The following is a 14,647-nucleotide window of genomic DNA, read 5'->3' as shown; positions in this document are numbered from 1 at the left end:
TATCTTTCTTCCTATTAATATGGTGTATTACATTTATGGTTTTGTGTATGTTGAACCAACCTTGCATCCCTGGGATAAAGCCTACCTTGTCTTTTTTATATGTTGCTGGATACGATTTACTAGTATCTTACTGAGAATTTTCGTGTCTATATTCATCAGAGATATGGGTCTATAGTTTTCCTTCCTTGCCCTGTCCTTGTCTGTTTTAAGGATAGGGGTGATGGAGACTTCACAGAATGAATTTGGGAGAGTTTCACTCTTTTAGAACTTAAGAAATAACTTGAATAGAATGTGGGTTAACTCTTCTTTGAAAGTTCTGTAGAATTCAGAGGTGAAGCCGTCAGGACCAGAGCTTTTCTTTGTTGGGAGATTATTACTGATTTAACCTCCTAGATTGGTATGGGCCTATTCAGACTTTCTTCATCCTCCTGACTCAATCTCGTTAGATTATACGTGCCTAGGAATTTGTCCATGTCATCTAGAATTTCTTCTTTATTAGTATGTATTTGTTCACAGTATCTGCTAATGATATTTTGTATTTCTATTATGTCTGTTGTTATATTGCCTGCTTCATTGCAAATTTGATTTAACTGGTTACTTTCTATCTTCTTAATTAGTCTACTAGTGGTGTATCAATTTTGTTTATCTTTTCAAAGAACCAGCTTTTACTTTCATTTATTTTCTGTATAGTTTGTTTATTTTCTATTTCATTTATCTCTGCTAGGATCTTCATTGTTTCCTTTCTCCTGGAGTTTTCTGTATATTTTTTTGCCATTGCTATTCCAATTCTTTGAGAAATGATGTTAGGTGGTCCATTTTCCTTCTTTCCATTTTCTTTTTTGAGCACTAACTGTTATGAACTTCCCTCTTATGACTGCTTTAGCAGTGTCCCAAAGATAATGGAAACTCGTGTCCTCATTGTCATTCGCTTCCATGACTCTTGATTTCAGTCTTAATTTCTTCAGTAGTTGTGAAGTCATTCAGAAGTACGTTATTTAGTTTCTATGTATTTGTGTATTTTTGAGGATTTTTCTTGAAATTAATATGAAGTTTAATTCTATCGTGATCGGAGAAAATGCTGGATATAGTTTCTATGCCTTTGAATCTGTGTAGCCTTGCTTTGTGCCATATCATGTGGTCAGTCTTCAAAAATGGTTCCATGTGGGGGTGAGAAAAAAAATTTCTCTCATGGTTTGGGGTGAAAGGTCCTATAGCTGTCTGTTAAGTTCATTTGATTCATGGCATCATTTAGGTCCTTTGTCTCTTTATTTATTTTTTTGTCTTGATGATCTATATAGGGGAGATAGTGAAGTGCTGAGGTCTCCAACAATTAGTGTGTTGCAGTCTATCTCTCCTTTTAGATCTAACAGTCTTTCCTTCACGTATTTTGGTGCTCCTGAGTTAGGTGCCTGGATAGTTATAAGCGTTATATCTTCTTGATGGAGTAGCCCTTTTACTACTCTATAATGCCCTTCTTTGTCTCTTCAAACAGTTTTTGTTTTAAAGCTTATCGTGTCAGAAATTAGTACGGCAACTCCAGCTCTTTTTTGGTTCCCATTTGCATGGAATACCTTTTTCCAGCCCTTCACTTTTAGCCTATGTATGTCTTTATCCATTAGATGTATTTTTTTGTAGGCAACAGATAGAGGGTTTCTGTTTTTTTATCCATTCAGCCAGTCTGTGTCTCTTGATTGGAGAATTTAATCCATTAACATTCAATGTTATTATCAATATTTCCAGATTGCCCCCACCTTTATCATTGTCTTGGTTTTCTTTTATTCCCTTATTTCTAGCTGCACATTCTTTAGTTTTCCTGGAAAAGGATTCTCTTTGAGAGTTTCTTAAAGAGCCGGTGTGGTGTTGGCAAATTCTTTCAGGTTTTGTTTGCCTGAGAAGATTTTAATCTTTTTTTTTCCCCCCCATATGAAGGATAATCTTGCTGGATATAATAATCTTGGTTGAAATTGTTTCTCTTAACACTTTCAATATGTCTTCCCATTCTTTCCTTGCTTGCATTGTTTCCTTTGAAAGGCCTGGTGTTAGCCTGAACAAGTGACCTTTGTAAGTCATTTGTTGTTTCTCTCTTGCCAATTTTAGTATCTTGACTTTATCTGTGGTGTTGGCAGTCTTGCTAAGATGTGCCTTAGGGAGGATCCTCTTGGTTTGATTCTATTTGGGGTCCTTTGTATTTCTTGGGTCTAGATGTTTGAGTGCTTATCTAGACTCGGAAAGTTTTCTTTCAGGATTTTATGGAATAGATTTTCCATGCCCTTATTAATGTCTTCACCCTCTGTTAAACCAATTATTCAGATGTTTGGACGTTTAATGGAATCTAGTATTTCTCATATATTGTCCTCATTTTTTCTTGTTATTTTCTCTATTTTTTTGGTGTTTTATTCTAGGTCAGAGGTTTTATCTTCTATATCGGAGTCAATCTCCAGCATGGTCTAATATACTTTTAATACTTTTGAGAGAATTTTTTTATTTCCTGTATTACAGACTTCATCTCTAATAGTTATATCTGATTCTTTCTTAGAGTGTCCATTTTTTCTTTCATATCATGGAAGGACTTCCTCATTTCCTGGCGTTTGTTGTCTTTTCTGTTCCAACTCATAGAGTTTTGTCACTATGAATGTGCTGAATTCTTTCTCTGACATTTTGGTAACTTCTGTTTTTTCCAAGAGATGGAGAGGAGTTATTGTTTTCTTTTGATTGAAACATATTTCCTGGTTTCTTCAAACCTGAGGCTCTTGTTCTCCTCCTAGCCTTGTGTGATATGTTCATCTTTGGATACTTTATTAGAGAATGTTTCTGACTCTGGGAATGAGTTACTTCTCTTTTGTTGGTGGATTGATGTGTGCCAAAGCCTCCGTTCTGCTGTGTTTAGCAATGTGGTCCACAGAGGGTGAGTCTTCTATTCAGGTGTCTATAGAGCAGTTTCTCCTTTTACCCAGGTGGACAGTTAAAGGGAGGGTCCCAGGGGACCTCACAATACAAGGGTATTTTAAAACTGTGGTTCTAGACCTGTCTAGTCCCTTTAGGTGGGAGGAGGATGAGGAGATGATGACAGTATAAAAGGGAAGAATGAGAGTATGAAAGAAAGAAAGAAGAGCCAGCAGGTGGCATGGTGGTTAATGTGCTTGACATACCCACATGGCCAACCACGGTTTGAATCCTGGACCTGGTGGCTTGCTTTCTCACTTTCCCTTCTCTTTCTCTCTCTCGTATCAGATTAAAATAAGTGAATAAATAAATAAAATAAAAAATTATTTTAAAAAATTATTAGAAAGAAAGAAAGAAAATGTCGTGTGCTGGGAGACAACTTGGAATGAGATTTTGCCAGTGGGCTGCAAATGGAACTGGGCTCTGCCCTAAGGGGTGAGGAAATGTAGGAAATTAACAAAAGAAAGAAGAAAACAAACAAAAAGAAAAAACCGGCAGCCTGCCTACATTTGGGGAACAGGGTTGGCTCCCAGCTTGGGAGAGCTGGGTTGGGCCCTGAGGAGCTGGAGCTCAGTTGGGGCCAGTGAAAGGCCTTGCCTGAATTTCCCTGACTGGCCAGAGGGCTGCACATGTAACTGGGCTCTACTGGAGAGCAGGGGCTGCCTTTTCTGGCTGGGGCCAGTGAAGGGCCGTGCCTCAACTTCCCTGACTCTAGGATCTTAGACTTGAGCATGTGGTTGTGGGATAGAGAATGGGTGATTACAGGGCAAGGGGGATTTCTAGCTTTGTCTCCAGGAACCATTTTGTTCCTTCCTAAGGGGAAATAGTTTCTAACACTGCATTGCTGTTTTCCTGGATAAAGTCACCAGGGTTTATTAAGTGATATTTAGAGCATTTTGCTTGCTTATTAATTCATCAAATCCTTGCCACAGCCTTCCCAGTCAGGTCCTACTATCTTTATTTTAGAGGTGAGGAAAATGTGGCCAGGTGCAGCCCTGTGTGACTGACTGCTAGGAGGCACTGAATGACCCCTTGACTGCCCCCTTCTTCTTGAGGGAGATGGAGGCAGGTGCCAGTAGCTGGACCTCCGCCCTGGCAAGTTCTGTGCAGGTTAGCACACCACAGCTCTGCCCCATTCCCCATTCAGCCTGTGACAGTGTGAAAAATACTTTCCTTCATATGTCGGATATCAGGTTTTTTTTAAACTAATAATACTTATAAGTGTTCCTTAAAACAAACAAACAAACAAAAACCCTCTTGTGTTATTTAGGAATATAGTAAAGAGGGGGAAAAAAGGCAACATCAGAAAAAGGTATACCAAAAAAATCGAAGGATGTCAGAAAAAATCATTTTTCACTAGATTTTTATTCCTAAAAGTTTTCTCTAAACTAAGGAAGAAAGGTTGTGGGGTGGGACCTGCAGAACAATAACAACAACAAAATAAATAAATAAAATCAATGAAGTTCAGTAGCCTTTACTATGAAAACTTTTAAAAATTTTTGGATTTCAAGATTTCTTGTTTATTCTTTTGTCCTTTATAAAACTTTAATTTCATAAATTCTTTGTGATTGAGAATTATTTCCTGTTCTTCCCACTGTGACTTTTGCAAAATTATATTATCTACCTTATTATTTTTCCAATGCCATATTTTATTACACGGTATCCCATTTATAGCTTTTAATGTTTGGTAGATTTTTCAGACTTTATTCCTCCAGAGAATAGGCTGTGAGCTGGGACAAAAAAGCATTGCCTGGCAGTTTTTTGCTTTTCTTTTAAGTTCATTTTTTGTGCTTGTCTTTTAAGTTCAGGGATGCCAGAATTGAAAGTTTTTCATAGATGATACCAACAAATAAGGTACTCAGATTGATGTTGGTGATGCAGGTAATGGTTGCTATCACGTGTGTTCCCTTGCCTGGCACCGAGCAGGTGTGGTACTCACAACCCTCTGCAGCACCCGTGTTCCTGATAACCCCACAGAGTGGAGTATGCCTTTTAGATCACAGTGGTGTCCAAGTCCTCTACACTAGTAAATATTTGTTAATGAATAAGGCTGCCTCTGGAGGCCTCTGCTCTTTTCAGTCTTACATTTTAAAGCCTACACTACCACAGCTGGGCCTGTGCCTCTGTCTTTACTTTTGCTTGGCTCATGGCTATAATGTTTTCATTAGTGCTTTGTCTCGTTATTTACTTTGTTTCTTATTTCTTTCTTTTGTTCATTTATTTAGCAATAATGATGTGTCTATCACTGACAGAACAGACTCCACAGTAACATTTTTCCATGCTTATTTAAATTATTAAAGCTTATTCTTCAGAGGGAAGCAGCACAGTATTTTACACGTTAAGGAAGTTTTAATAACATCTGTAAAGTTGTATTTATTGAAATATATTTTGAAAAAGCCAAAAAATAAAGCCAAAGGGAATAATGTATTATTTCTTAGGAATTGTAAAGGAGAACAACTATAATGAGTTACTCCTTTGAGAATATTTTATATATACAATTTCAAGAAAAATGGAAAGAAATCACATACTATTCCTGATTCTAATGATGAACTGTGTTGAATGCAGGATAACACGCCTGGCAAATCAAATGCACTTAAATTTTTCTTCACATTGTGTAATAGTTTTAAAGTATTAGTAAGCTTATAAAATAAATTGTAGGAGACAATTGCCATTGTAAAAGGGGTTGGGAAACAGTTTTTTTTTTTTTTAAATATTCCTTTTTTTAAAAAGAGATTAGTCAAAACCAGATGTTTTTTACAATTGAAGAAGGAAGATACATGTGAAATAATGGAGAAAGCCTCCCTGAATGTTACTTATGAAGTATAACAAATTTATACCTTTGTGTCAGGAAGCGAAAAATTTAATCATCAGACTTTTTTTTTCCAGTGAAGCTATTTTTCACTGTGAAGAGTAGGGCTGTTTGCTCCTGAGCATGGTGAACTACAAATACACTAGCAGTCTGTTCTGTTATCTCCAGCACCTACCTGTCCACCTTGCCACCTGTGTGAGCTTCCGATGTGCCCTGAGGCTATGGGGAGCCCCTCGCAGGGCAGCCTGTGGAGCGGAGTCCTCTCAGCCTGACCCTGGCCAGCAACTGGCCACCACCTGTTTCTTACTGCTCTTGAGGGGCTCCTCTGAGGCTGGGAAGTCCCTCAAGTGTGTCTGTGATACAGACTCCCCACTGAAGTGGCCGGAGAGGAAGAAGGAGTTCCAGGGTCAGCATTTCTGTACAGATGGTGTGAGCAGGAAGAGGTATAGAGTGCTCTGTGCTGACATTCGTGTGTCTGAAAGGTATGTCCCTCTCCTTGTGCAGTAGTTATAATGATGAAGGAGTTCTGGGATAGAAATGGTAGGCTGATTGTTTTCTTCCTAAGCCAATTGGCTAGGGCATACAGTCTCTTTATTTAATAGAAAAATAATTGTCGGAAAATGCATGTGACTTAATCTCATCAGTCTCTTAATATTATATACTTGATACGACATGTGCAGTGAGCTGTTCATTCATTTGACCAGTTTGGAGCACCCTCTCATGCACTCTAGCTCAGTCTCTCAGTTTGTGCCATAGGGTGCATATGCTCCCTGGAGAGAGAGACAGAGACAAAGAGCTGGAAAGGGAAAATCACCCCAGATGATGGCCATGCTGTAATCCCTTCTCCTCCACTGTCCTCTTGGGAATTTTGGGTGCACACACATGATTTTTAAGCCACCAGGTTTAGGACTTGAACTGTGGCTGGCCACATGGGAGTTCATCGCCTAACCACCACCCCATCTGTTGGCCCCTGGGCAGTGTTTTTTAAGAATTATTTTATTTAACATTTATTTGTTTGTTTTAATTTGGGGCAATATTTTATACCTTTAAAATCTTAGTTTTTCTGGGGACATAGAGAATTTTTTACATAATATAACAAGTATAAAAATCAGTCTGTCTCGGGTCAGCAGGTGGCATAGAGGTTAAGGCTCTGGGCTCCCATATGGTCAACCGCAATTTTGAGTCCTAGACTGGTAGCTTGAAACTCACGCCAGGCACATGTGCATGCATGTCCAAAATCTCAAGGGGGATAGAGGAGAAGGGATAGAGGCCTGGCCATCCCCACCGGGGAGATGGGGTGTGGTTTCTCACTTTCTCTCGCTTGGTCTCTCTGGAGAGTGCACATGCCATATAGCAAAAATCTCTCGGGAAAAAATAAAAAATCAGTCTGTTTATTTAGATTTAAGAAATGAGAATGATGGAGCTGGAAGGGGGCTGTTAGTTTTCTAGTTCAGTCTAAAAACATCCTTTCAGTTGTGTCTTAAGCTTTGCTGCTTTGCCCACTGCCTGGGGCTCAGCTAGGGCTATTGCTATGGCCTGCTCCACAACTTTGAGTCTGCTGTGATTGGGCCAGAGAGGTTTTGCTGCAGTTCCTTTTCTTACTTCCCCCTCCCTCTGGAGTCAGAGAGCCACTCTGGATCATCTTTAGCTGCCCTCAGGAGAGAAAAACCTGAAAGCCAAGTGTTCAAACGTGGCTTTTCCCCTCTTTTGTGTCCTTAGCCATGCTGACAACTGAACATACAGTGGCGATATTTAATTATGGTTCTTTGTGGTCATGAGCCAGAAGACCTCACACAAATGTTCATAGCTGAACTTTTCAAGTCAGGAATCACTTTTATGATACTAATTTGTCCACTGTGAGACCTGCAATTTCATGCCCAGATTTCCAGGGGTCGTTTTGTTTTTAAACAGGAATTTCCAGAGAACTGACAAACTCACATGTGAGTTTCATACCATCAAACTACTTAATAATTTTATTTAAAAATATGGTGGGATTTAAAAACCACATGAATAATTATCTCAAACACAGTTCTCTAGCAAATATTTTGGTCATGCCTTAGTTGTTGCCTCTGCATTGTTTTTGCCATCATTCCTAGAATCTCATTATTTGTGAGTTTTTATACCTAAAAATCTTTGAAATGATATTTGGCAAGACAGAATGAAATGAGGGTTTAGGATTTTCCATTGATTGATGATTTAATCTCTGCTCTATCCATTTCTTTTTGTATGAAAAGAGAAATAGTAGTTCTACAATTTTAAGATTGCTTTCCCATAGACCTGAGGATTAAGTGAGCATTTATTTTCGATTTCTATTGTAAATGATCAAAAAAAGGACTACAAAGTTAGCCCATTCTAAATGAATTCTGTAGTGGGTGAAACATGGTTTCTATTGAATTCTGTATGCAGCTTGATAAATACAAAAGTATTCATAGGGTTAAACTGAAACCTCATTAATGATGAAAAATATCTTTATGTTGAAAATCCCACTGTTGACTTTTAGAACATCGATGCTGGCAAGGCTCCATGCTCTTTGGCACATTCACTTGTCATCTTACCTCTAGCCTAATTCACTATCACACTGCCTGAGCTGTGAAACCTTGTGTAGGTCATCTTAACCTTCCCACCAGTCTAGTTTCCAAACTTCCTCTGCTCATTTTTTAGTTTCAAAGGGGCTATAGGTTTTTCATCTGGGATCCTTTTGTCTGGAGAAGCCTATTGGAATGCAGACAGCCGTGATTTCTCCCCTTCTTGCAGGAGAGACTGTGGAGGGGGATCAGTTGGCAGGCTAGGTGGCTCTACTTTGGTCAGCAGGCAGCATGCAACTTCCGGAAGGGTGATCTAAGAATGAATTGCTGCTTCTTGCCCAACACTTCTCTTTCTGAACAGATGTGCTGGTAAAATTTTTTTTTTTTCTACTACAATGTAGGAAACCTTGTTAGCTGGCAAATGGAAAATGGGTTCTTAAGTTAGCAGTCACCTTGTGAGATTGGAAAAAATTGAAAACTGCACTTTGCCATTGTGGTTTGCCAGAGCAGCCAATGCCCACATGCACTCACTTCCAGTCCTTGTGACCAAGCTTTGCTTCTGCCAGCCCACTGTCTCCTCATAGGTGGGTGATCGCCTTCCGCAGGGCTTCCAGGGCAGCGCTTCCTCTGGCTCTGCACCCCTATGTTGTCGGCTTTGTGCTGCCTTGCCCAGGGTGATTCGGCTCCTGATCTGGTCCTCTTTGCATCCTGTTCTCCTACCCTTGCTAGGCAGCGTGATCTTTGTGGCCACCTGCCATGACTTCCAGGCCTGTCTGCTCTGCAGAGCCTCTGGCACCGAGCATGGTGCAGCTGCCTCAGAACCAGTGTGCCCCCACCCTCCCTGTCCTGCTAACCCAGCTGACCTTAGGCTTTCTTTCATTTTTTTCATTCAGCTGGTCCCAAGATTCTAATGTTTCTTGAAGCCTCAGAACTGTCTTTCACATTGCTCTCATTTATCCCATGGGCTGTGACCTTGTTCCCAGCCCCTGTTCCCTCCTGCCTGTACCACTACATCAGTCATGGTGTCTCTCTGCCAACACCTGTCCTTGTTTCAACCTGCCAGGGTCTTCATGCTATGGGGCAGATTTGATACCACCCCTTCCTTGCTCTTTCTTTTCACTGACTGCTTAGCATCCTTGGAATGAAGGTTCCATCCCTCTCAGCTCTGCTGTGTGACCTTCTTCGGCACCGTCACAGCAGGCTCATTTCCTACTGCCCCTTCCATGTCATGCTGCCCATGCACACAGTGAGAAATGCCTCTTTCCTGGGCCTGACTATGGCTTTCATGGCATAAGCCTGGCCACTAGGCCTAGTATGCTTGTCTTCCTTAAACTCTGTTATTACACTTTAGAATTCTGTAGTGTTACAGTGTCACACAGTATAAGTTAAAAATAGCTGCAAAGACCTATAGGGCCTACCTAGCAATCCTGAGCTGACCCAGCAACTCAGGACACCTGTGGTAGACTTTAAACTATGAGCTAGCCCATGACCCCAGACTGCAGAAATACTCATAGCTGGAGATGCTGGGTCTTTTCCCGAACTAGCCAGAACTGAAGGCCTTTTGGAGTCATCTCCTCTGCCTAGTGCCTTTACTGAGAAAGGGTGACATTAAGCCTTCAGATCTTTCTAGTCCCGCAGTACTGTGCTGCTGTTTTACCTAGCTGGGTAGTTACCTACCTACACCTTGCAGAGTTTGACTTCCTCTACGCTTTTCTAACACTGGAGCTCTCCAGGATCTCATAGTTAACCGCCTTCACAGGTTGCCCTGTGATTTGTCAGGAGGCACCATCTGGTTATAATCCTGCATTAATTGCACCTCTCATTTTCCTTTCCTAAATACCAGTCTGTTAGAATGCCGTGAGGAGGGGTGGCACCAAGACTCAAGCACTGACTGGTGCCTAGTGTTGTGGATTTGCCACCTTCCTATCCAGGGGTAGGTTCCCCTGACCTAACACAGACTTTATCTGTTTGATCGAACTGAAGGGACTTAACTAATGAATTGGATACTGTTTATTAGTCTTTATGCATAATTACATGGATGGGAAGAAGAGATAAGAGTTGATATTGGAGATTGATATCAAAGATTATAAGGCATAGGGTTCTGTCTTTTCATCAAAGTATGTCTTAATTCTCCGCTCACAGATTCACAATCTGTGGGGCTCATAAGAGACATGCTCTGTGTGACATATGTGAATGTCAGATGTTCATGAGGATGATTTGCAAGAAGGTCGGTTTGTAAGCCTCTGAACTCGGGGCCTATACTAGTAATTTTTAAAAATATTTTATTTAACAGTATTTATTTACTTATTTATTTTAACTTGACCAGAAAGGGTCAGACTGAGAGAGAGGGAAAGTGAGAAAGCAAGCCGCAAGGTCTGGGACTCGAACTGTGGCCGGCCGTGGGGGAGTCCAGCACCCTCAACCATGACACACACCAGCTGCTGACCCCAGTAATTTGTTATTTTAAGATTTAGTTCCTAAAATTTTTTCCAGTGTGTTTAGGTATTTCTCAGTTGATGCTATATTTATAAAAATAGACTTGGGTATCTATTTATAAACTTTTTCTTAAGCTGTATGACCTTTTTTAAAGTTTTTTATTTATTGAAAAGCAGAGAGAGAGAGAGCACTTCCCACAAAGTCTTGGTGCTGCAGTCCACCACCAGCCTCTGCCAGCCCAAATCATCAGCACACACATGCTCACTGTACTCGGAGAGATGTCTGGATGTGAACCCAGAACCTTCCCATGTGAATTGGCCTTATAGAGTGTTGCATTTTGCCACTGTGCTAGGGCCTACCTAGCAACCCTGAGCTGACCCAGCAATTCAGGACACCTGGGGTAGACTTTCAACTATGAGCTAGCCCATGACACCAGAATGCAGAAATAACTCATACCAGTCACACCAGTAGACATGTGACCTTTTAAAAGCCATTTCAATATTACTTGTGGATACCATTTTAATCCTGTATTCTGAGCCAAAAATGTTACCTACAGTGGTATGAAATAAAGTGCTTTAAATGAAAAATGTATAAATGAAGACCTCACTTTCTGGCTATTCATAGTGGAAGGGTAGATGATCAGCTGTGCCATGTGCTTGCCAGGTGGTCTTGTCTATATCACATCTCCCTTTCCTAGCATGAAGGGTCATAGCACAGCATTTTGTGGCTTAAACACTAGGCGCTTCTTTCTCACAGTCTTGGAGTCTGGAAGTTAGGGTGCCAGCACAGCATGTTTGGCTGCTGGTTTGTAGGCAGCTCCCTTCTCACTGTGTGCTCACAGCTTTTCCTCTGTGCTCACGTGGAAAGAGCAGACTCTTATGAGGACACTAATCTTGTCAGATCAGAGTCCCACCTTTAGGACCTCATTCAACTTCATTACTTCCTTGAGGCTCCTTCAGCAAAATATGTCCATGCTGAGGGACTAGGGCTTCAGCATAGATGAATCTGGGGAGAGGACTCACATTCAGTCCATAACACCCCCATGTTGTCTGGTTTGACTTTGCTTAGGTATCTCTTTCTTTCCAAGAGCTTTTGTAAACGTTTTCCTTACTTATATTTCTTTAAAAATGGGAACTTCGGGACCAGCAGTTAGCGTAATGGCTATGTCACTGAACTCCCATGTAGTCGATCACGGTTTGAGTCAGAGACGCGGTGGCTTAAACTCGTGCTGGGTGCGTGTGCCTGTGTGCCCAAGATCCCAAGAGGAGAATGGAGGAGAAGGGATTGCAGCGTGGCCATCCTTCCAGGGGGGTGATTTCTCACTTTCTGTCTCTCTGTCTTTCTGGTGAGCGCACGCGCAATATAACCCCCCCCCCAAAAAAAAACCCTCTCCATTTAAAAAAAAAAATGGGAACTTCTATTTCCCATTCATTCTGCTTAGGGCATGCAGGCTACCCCTGCAGAGCAGGTTGTGGAAGGTAGTACCACAAATCCCAGTGGCCAGTGTGCTCAGCTAAGCCTCAGTTGTGCTTATTGCAGGGATTGTGATAAATATGCCAGTTGTTTAGGCAGTCTTGTCTAGGTTTATTTTTTTTTAATTCTTTTTTTTCAAGAGTTAGGTTTCAGATTTCTGTTTCATGCTTAGAATTATTGTGGCTTTTAAAGAGGAATATTTTAAACTGGGTGAAAAGGCAAAAAATGTGAAATGAAGAAGTGAAAGCACAATTGTTTACAGTTCAGTAAGTAGTTGTGGTTAAGAAATGTGTCTGTTCATCATTGCCAGATGACTTAAAGTTTTATGGGGGAGCATAAATTTTGAACAGTAAGTAACAACAGTGTTTACAGGGTAAAGATGTGAATTTCTCCAGAATTTCTTTTCAGTATTATAATCTCCATTGCCTGCTTAGAACTTTATGAATTTTTCCATTTATTATCTGTGAAATGAATCTGATGGCAGCTTACAACACTGACTCAGAAACTAAAATTTCTTATTTACCAGGCATTAATAATGTAATCAGTGGGACCAGCAGATGGCCTAATGGTTACATCACTGGACTCCCATGTAGTCTACCTCGGTTCTAGTCCAGGACCCAGTGATTTAAAACTCACACTGACCGCGTATGCATGCGTCTCCCAGACCCAAGAAGAGGATGGAGGAAAAGGGATTGCAGTGTGGCCATCCTCCCTGGGAGGGGGTGAGATCCAGTGACTTAAAACTCACACTGGCACGTGTGCATGCGTTCCCCAGATCCCAAGAAGAGGATGGAGAAGAGATTGTAGTGTGGCCATCCTCCCCAGGGAGTGATTTCTCACTTTCTGTCTCTCTCTGTTCTTCTGAGGAGCACACACACCCTACAGCGAAAAAAAAGAAAAAAAAACCTCAAAATTATGCAGTCAGTGATTTTACAGAGATTCTACTGAATACTCGTAAGAACATATCATTGCTTAATATTTGGGAATCTGGTAAAATTAAAGATAGTCATAACTTCTCAGGAGAAAAGACATGTTAGTGAGAAAAACAGTGGTGTAGTATAAGCAGTGAATGGGTAAGATGCCATTTGGATTTGACTGTGGAATGCATTATTTACTTTTCTCTTTGAAGCATCTTTGGAATCAGTTTAATTTGCACTTTCTGGGGCACACACAGTACAACTGAGGCAAAGAGGAGATGGCAGAAGTACCCAGCTGGCAGTGAGAACAAGATGGAGACAGGCTCCCAGGTTCTCAGCAGTAGCTTGTGCTACAGGTCGCTCTTCCATGCGTTTTGGGACTGGTACAGAGTAGCACAGGGCTCATGGCTTAATAGATGAAACTGTTTGTTTTCTGTGCTAAAATTGGAAGCGTGAACAAGTGATGGCATATGTGAAAATGAGGAAAGCAGAATTGTGCTCAGAGGGAAGTTCACAAAAGAAACTAGCCTGTTTAGAGAGACTTTGAGAAACTAGACTTGTCTCTCAAAGCATTGTTGCTTGTTTTTTACCTCATTATAAAAATAAAGTTTCTTGATTGGAGCTGTGGAATTTGAGGCTAGAGCAGCGAGAAGTAACAGGATTTTTTTTTTACCTTTTTTTTTTTAATTTATTCATTCTCTACATTAATTCACTATACACCATCACAACACACCAATGAATTTTCCATCCAAAATACACTGTGCGTTGGCTCAAATAAGCACATCAACATACATGTTCTCAGCAAATAATTTTCCAATTCTGATGTCCTGCATACCTTGCCTTTTGTTTTGCCATCGTTGATTCCCCATCCCCCACCCTCTGTCATGTCCCATCCTCCTCCCACATTGTCGCTGGCATCCACGGTTGCCCTCCATGCCTTTAACAGGACTTTTTAACAGTTGCAAGTCATCTGGATTTCATCTACTGGATAGCTATTGAAAGGTTCAAGTATAGGGTGACCATAATTGAATCTACATTTAGAAAGATTGGGAGCATTTAAGAACCATTACTGGAAGAATCAGGTACTAGACTCGGGAGGTCAGTCAGGGCCAAGCCATTATAATAACTAAGGGGCATCTCAGTCTTTATATATCCAAAATGTGTATCTTTTTTCTTAAAAAAATATATATGTATTTCATCCACGTGTGAGAGGAGGTGGGAGAACAGAGACAGATAGAACATACTCCCAAATGAATCTTGATACCTGCTGAGACCTGCTAGGCAAAAAGGATAAAGGAGGACCCCCCCACCCCCAGAGTGGGAGCGATGGTGGATTTGGAAAGAACAATCACACAGACATAGACACACAAGTAGAGAAAAGCATGGATCGGGGGGACCAGACAACTCTGATGGAGAATGCTGTGGCCCTAAAACTTTCCCAGGTTTATTCTTTTATAGGGCAATGGGGGAAGGGAGAAGCAGAAGGTAAAACTAGGTGTCTTTTTTTTTTTTTTTTTTTGAAGGGTTTTCGCTCAGGGCGGTGT

The 14,647-nt window shown here is 40.9% G+C and overlaps 1 protein-coding gene across 6 annotated transcripts in view; it reads left to right on the top strand.

The window, feature by feature from the left end:
- The window catches only part of SPIDR (scaffold protein involved in DNA repair), a 532,009-nt gene that overhangs the window by 195,359 nt on the left and 322,003 nt on the right, over nt 1-14,647 (top strand). Inside the window, exon 1 of one of the 6 annotated variants that reach the window (XM_027769074.1) lies at nt 2,749-2,905. The exons of the other annotated variants lie outside the window; for them this stretch is intronic. Within the exon in view, the coding sequence (XP_027624875.1) occupies nt 2,806-2,905 (100 nt within the window). The 5' untranslated portion in view covers nt 2,749-2,805. Of the gene's footprint in view, nt 1-2,748; nt 2,906-14,647 lie in introns of those variants that run through there. 6 annotated transcript variants of the gene reach the window in all.

The sequence above is a fragment of the Tupaia chinensis genome, unplaced genomic scaffold (genome assembly GCF_000334495.1).
Source record: "Tupaia chinensis unplaced genomic scaffold, TupChi_1.0 Scaffold148488_1, whole genome shotgun sequence".
Lineage (NCBI taxonomy): Eukaryota > Metazoa > Chordata > Mammalia > Scandentia > Tupaiidae > Tupaia > Tupaia belangeri.
The sequence above is the reverse complement of the archived record's forward strand: the minus strand, read 5'-3'. Positions and strand labels throughout refer to the sequence as shown.